Here is a 5,944-nt window from a genome sequence, read left to right on the forward strand (position 1 = left end):
GAGGATCAAATTCCTTGAAGACAAGGCTATCAATGGCTATTAGTCATGATGGCTTTGTTCTGCCTCCAGTTAAGAGGCAGTACTGCTCCCGAATACCAGCTACTGGAAAGAGACAAGAATGATCCCATGTGAGAACAGTTGGGCCATTGGTCTGATCAAGCATAGTGATATTAAATTCTCAAGAATAATCTTTTGGATAATATTCTCAATTAATGAGAAAATTAGATAATTTTCATTTAAAATAGGAGAATAGTCATTTTAATGCATTGAAAAGTATATCATTTTAATGCATTGAAAATTATATAATTAGTTAATAGACATATAGTATACCAGTTACTGGCACTAAATAATAATATAGAAACATCAACTGTTTAAATCAAGGCCACCTCACATACTGTTACACATATTTGTACAGGTCTAGGTACTTTTAAGTGATTAGGCATTAAAGCTACTTTCTGTAAAAAAAATCACACAGTATGGCCAAGGGTGTAAAATTGCTAAGAATAAGGCCACACCAAAATAGAAAAAAGGCTATTACATATAGTTGAGATACAAATACAAATGTTCATCCCATTAAACATTTTTAAAACTAAAAAATGTTTCTGTAGCTCACATTTCAGAACTGCAAATGGGGAATGACACATTAATGTAACTGGATAAAAAAAATCATTATTCATTACTTAACACTGGCATACCACAGCTTGAATTATCATTTACTAGATTTTTTAAATGTGGGTTGTAAAACTGGTTCTTACATTAGAATTTAGTTTGTGGAGGATATTCTCACCTCACATCACTAATCAAGCAGATTGTTATGTTCAGAATGTAGCTAAGACACCAGTAGTATAACAGTTAATTTCTGGTGGCCCATCTGTTGAGACATTTCTCGTAAATTACACTTGACTACAAGGCCTATCTGATCCAGCAAGGCACTTGTAAAAATTCTTAAGACAAAAACTGCTTGTGAAGGGTTGCTTAGTCATTTCTAAGGGGGATAGCCAATGAGAAATCATACTCAGGATAGACCCTTTGCAGCCAAGTCCATTGATTTCAGTGGATCTAGTCCAGGTTTGGCTTAGTTGGTTATCACTGCAGATCACTTGCCTTTAAATTTAACAATTAGTGGGCCAGAAAGCAGATGGAACACATGGTTGCCACACTCACATGCAAAAAGCTCCCCACCTTAAAAATAAGAAAAAAAAAACTGTTGGAAAAAGAATGTTTGTAGTAAAACTAGAAATGGATTTGGGCAGGAAGATTAGTTCTGGTACCAATGACGACTTCTTGAATTTAGCATGCATTCAGAGGCATCCGGTTACTTATTTCTTAGCATGTTTTACCGGAGTCACTGTTTTGAAACATGAGTCTAGGTTGGTGGACCTCAGGGCTGCAGTAAAAAACCGAATTCTGTCTGAGGACTTCCACCCCCAATAATAGTCTAAAGTATAGGAATTCCAGTTTAAAATGTAACTGTTTCTTATTAAGAATGCTTAGGATTGCAGACCAATACTTTCTCTAGGAGCAAACCATGCTGCTTTCTACAGTTGGGAGTGGCATACCAACACTGAGTGCAAGAGAAAAAGTAGTCCCCCTGCAACAACATTGCCCACAGCTGGATCCCTATCAATGGGAGCTGGGTCACTGATAACACCCTCAAATAGAACACCATCCCCTCAGTGAAAAACTCAAGTTTCCCAGATTTATACCAGTAATTGCATATTATAGAGAAACTGAAAGGTGTTGTGTATGAAGAACCAAACAGACTGAATTAAAGCAAAATGTAAAAGTCCCATCTCCATTTTCAATGAGGATGGAATGATTCTGCATTGTGGATTTCAATAACTGAGCAGCAGGCAGAAATAAAAGCCCACACTCTATTTTCAGATTTAATTTTTATTTACAAACACATCCAGTGTGATTAGTCTTAGTTGTATGCTTTCTTTCAGAAAAGAAAGTTGTACTCTAGATAAACTTCCATCTTCATTCTGAAAGAGAAATAAATAAGTCAGGCAAACAGACCAAAAGCCTTTCTTTATACCTTACAGTGAATTAAATTAAATCAAATTGTGAAGTATACTCCAAAGGCATCATTACATACAGATCAGACTTATGCATTAACATTTCACTGAACACTGTGAAATTAGATCTGATGTGGACATTGGAAGCTGTTTTGTACTAGCTCAGAATACTTATCCGTCTGGTCCACTACTGTCTTCCCTGACTAACAGCAGTTTGCCAAATTCCAGGGAGAGATCTTTCCCATTAATTGATAATCAATATCATTTCAACTGGAAATTCTGAAGGCTGGATCCAGGATCTTGTGCATGCAGATGGTCCAACAATGACCCATGCCGCTGCTATTGTTTTATAGAAGTTCCTTTTATTATTATATATGCCACAATCTTGAAATGCCTTTATTGTGTCTGAAGAGCTTTTAAACTATTTTGTGCAGGTGTTATACTTTAAACAATTAAGAGGGGAGGGCATTCCAAACCCCTGGCCAGCAACAGTGCGGCTTAAAGAAATGGCATAGCCGCTGCTGCATCTACAAACCTGCCATCCATGATCACCAGCACAGAAGGTGGTGGAGAGTATGGGGAAACAGGTAAAAATGCCACTATACTACGCCAATTCCCAGTGAAGGTGCACATATCAGGCCCATCACTGGTACATAATGGTAGAGAGCTGGTTCAGGATCTAGCTGTTAAGATGCAACACCTTTCGCTTAAGTACTTTTCAGCTCAACAGCAGAGATCAAACTGCTATGAAGTTGACAAGCTTAAATATTTTGCTAGTGCCTTTAAATGAGGGCTCCCACCTTAATTTTTTGATGCCAATTCAAATCTAGATTTAATCAAAGGCAATTTATATGTGTGCAACTTGCTCTAACTGCAGTACCCAGAATTTTAACTACTCACAGGAAAAGTACCTACCACTCAAACACAGTAATATCTGTATTTCTTCACCAGCAAACAAACATTTAGTATTAAAACAAAAATTCGTAGTGTATGTATAGTTCTGTTACAATCCACTGGCACACAATAACAAACTTAGAGAGATGTAAGACAAATAGTAGCAATTACCCATTATTGTATGTTCACTTCTTGAGCAGCTGGTGCCTTACTACAATAAAAGGAGCAGCAAATCCACTTCCAAAGAAGGCTGCCATCATTGCCAATAATCGCCATTTGTTTTCCACAGAAAAAGGGAGGTTCTGGAGAGACAAGAATTTTGAAGTTCTTTTATAGCGGTGGTAGCAAGTTATTAATATGTGCAAAGGCTAATTTAGCCAAATCCTAGAAAAAGTGAAGAAATTTAAAGACTTAATTGCTCTGATCCCAGTCATTATCATCTAACTGTACTCAATGTGCATTCAGCCATTTTTTAAAAATGTGGGAGTATTGGTACCAAGACAGATTTTTGCCCTGCATATGGGAAGACTTCATGTACAATTTGAGCCAGGCTTCCATCAGGGTATTCATTTGCTTGACTCTTAAAAGAGTATAAAGGCGTAAACAGTGATTAATCATAGGTGAGACTAAGATCATGATCTAATTGTATTTTTATGGCATTATTGCAATATCACCATTTTGCTTCCCTCCCAAATGATCTTCTGGCAACTTCTTCTTTAATGGAATTCACGAAGAGGACTAGGTACATCAGAAAGCGTTTACAGTATCATCATTATTCATACTGTTATGTTCTCATCATTTGTACCACTGGAAACTTAGCAGCCAAGGAGAGAGAATCATGTGGCATTAGCAAGAATATTGTACTATGTCAGTGCTTAAAGCCCACAAAGTGATGCACTGAGTTCAATGTCAATAATGGGATCTAATAGGAAAACTCCACAATGTTGAGATAGCTCAGTTCATACAGCATGAGACTCAGGGTTGTGGGTTTCAGCTCCATGTTAGGAAAATGATTCCTGTATGGGAGAGAGTTGGACTAAATGAACTTTGCTGTACCTTTCAACTCTTCAATTCTATGTGCACCAGTGGAATGTACTGTCAGAAGTTTCTCAACCCGTAACCTTCTCCCCTGTGATAAAGTGCAGTACTATTTTGAAACTAGTGAGATTTTCAAGACGTTTCAGGTATGAAACCAGGGTACTCTATCAGAAATCCCAACTAAAGTGCCCCTTTAGACCAGTGGTTTCATATTAGCTAAGCACTGCAGACCCCCCTGTTTTTCAAAAGCCGAGCCACAGATCCCCTACTTTTGAAATTTTTGATATCCCTGTTGTAGTTTTTGTTACGTGAATCCTACGATGGACCCTCTGGGGTCCGAGGACCACCAAATGGGAACCACTGCTTTCGATCCATGCTAGCATACCTCCCATTTTGTACAATGCATTTGCCTCATGCAATGAAGGCTGCAGCCCGTAGCCTACATGAAGCCATTTTCCTTACTGGTGAAAAATTTGCTTGTATTTCCGCCCCCACGTATAGCATTACAGTGGTACCTCGGGTTAAGTACTTAATTTTCCCCGGAGGTCCGTTCTTAACCTGAAGCACCACTTTAGCTAATGGGGCCTCCTGCTGCCGCCGGAGCACGGTTTCTGTTCTCACCCTGAAGCAAAGTTCTTAAACCGAGGAGTCTGTAACCTGAAGTGTATGTAACACGAGGTACCACTGTACTCTTCTTTTTTTTAACCCCAATTTAAGAAATTAGTATTTATTAAGATGGGCTTTTTTTTGGCAGAGATTGCCCTTCAGTTGTTCAGATTTTTAGAGGGAAGTTAGCCTAAGCTTTTGAGCTTTTTTTGGGGGGGGGGGTCAGTTTTCAGTTGTTTAGCTTTCTTTTTAGAGGGAAGTTACTGTTGAGCTTTTGCTCTTTTTTTTGAACGATCACCCTTTAGTTGTTTAGCTTTCTTTTTTTCGGGGGGGGGGGGGGAGGTCGCCGCTGCCAATCGCCTGCCCTGAACTTCAGGGTTAGGTTCAGTCAAATGGGCGAGGTACAAATAATACCAATAATAATAATAATAATAATAATAATAATAATAATAATAATGTGTTGTTGTTGTAAGCAGCTGTAGGGCGAAGCAAGGTCCTAGTGGAAGAGCAACGGCTGGGGAACGGATTGCTATATGACCTCCGAGAAAACGAATGAAAAATAATCTCTTCGCTAGAGAGATTGGGATGGAAGGGAGGGGAATCAGCACCCCTCCCTCAAGGACCCCCCCCCCAGCCTCCTCAAGTCCAAGCGCCAACCAAGAAGCACCCCCAAGACCCCAAGAGGCGCAAATACCCCAGCATGGCGGGCAGATACCTCCCGGGAAGCTCCCCTGGGCCCGGCCCGGCCAGGCCCAAGGAGGAAATTGCGGGGGGGGGGAGCCCTAACCTCCCCTTTCTCCCCTGCCCCGTCTTACCTTTCCAGGCCCCTCCTCATAATGCGAACGGCGAATGGCCGAGGTGGCGAACCGGCGGACGCTGACACCCAACATGGCGCCGGGAGGACGAGCACGCACAACCGGCAGCGGAGGGAACCTGTGCGGAAACTGGCTGCCTCTTCCCTGAACACGACCTTCGCGGCTTGGCGGGGGTCACCAGGCCCAGTGCCTTATGGGAAAAGCGGAATCACGGAGGCCGAAGCGGGTAGGAAACCTCGAAGCATCATGGGAGTTGTAGTTCCCGCGGGCTGGGCGGCGCTGAGGGAAGGGCGGAGCGACGCGGCAGGCTCGCGGTCTCACGCCCCGTATGCGGGAGCAGAAGCGTCAAGGGTCCCGTTCATTATGCTTAGGCTGAAAGGCGGCGGGGGGCGGCGGGAAGCCTTCAAAACAAGCGCCCCTGCGATAACTCTCCGGTTGGAGTGGGAGAGACACTGCCCGACACGTGGCGCTGAGAGAGCGGCGAGCACGGAGACCCTTGGCAGCTCCACGTGCTTCTTCGCTTGCAGGGCGAAGCTGCCTTGATGCGCTTAACTTGTGACAGATGCATACTAT

The 5,944-nt window shown here is 42.1% G+C and overlaps 1 protein-coding gene across 1 annotated transcript; it reads right to left on the reverse strand.

The window, feature by feature from the left end:
- Positions 1-1,877: 1,877 nt before the first annotated feature.
- COX7C (cytochrome c oxidase subunit 7C) lies at positions 1,878-5,551 on the reverse strand. The gene is made up of 3 exons (XM_083404483.1): positions 5,372-5,551; positions 3,084-3,214; positions 1,878-1,985 (listed from the first exon to the last, which is right to left on the reverse strand). The coding sequence occupies exons 1-2, from the start codon at positions 5,444-5,446 to the stop codon at positions 3,098-3,100; spliced, it is 192 nt and encodes a 63-aa protein (XP_083260609.1). The 5' UTR covers positions 5,447-5,551; the 3' UTR covers positions 1,878-1,985; positions 3,084-3,097.
- Positions 5,552-5,944: the final 393 nt, after the last annotated feature.

This window comes from Podarcis tiliguerta (assembly GCF_965153285.1).
Source record: "Podarcis tiliguerta genome assembly, chromosome: 11".
Classification (NCBI taxonomy): domain Eukaryota; kingdom Metazoa; phylum Chordata; class Lepidosauria; order Squamata; family Lacertidae; genus Podarcis; species Podarcis tiliguerta.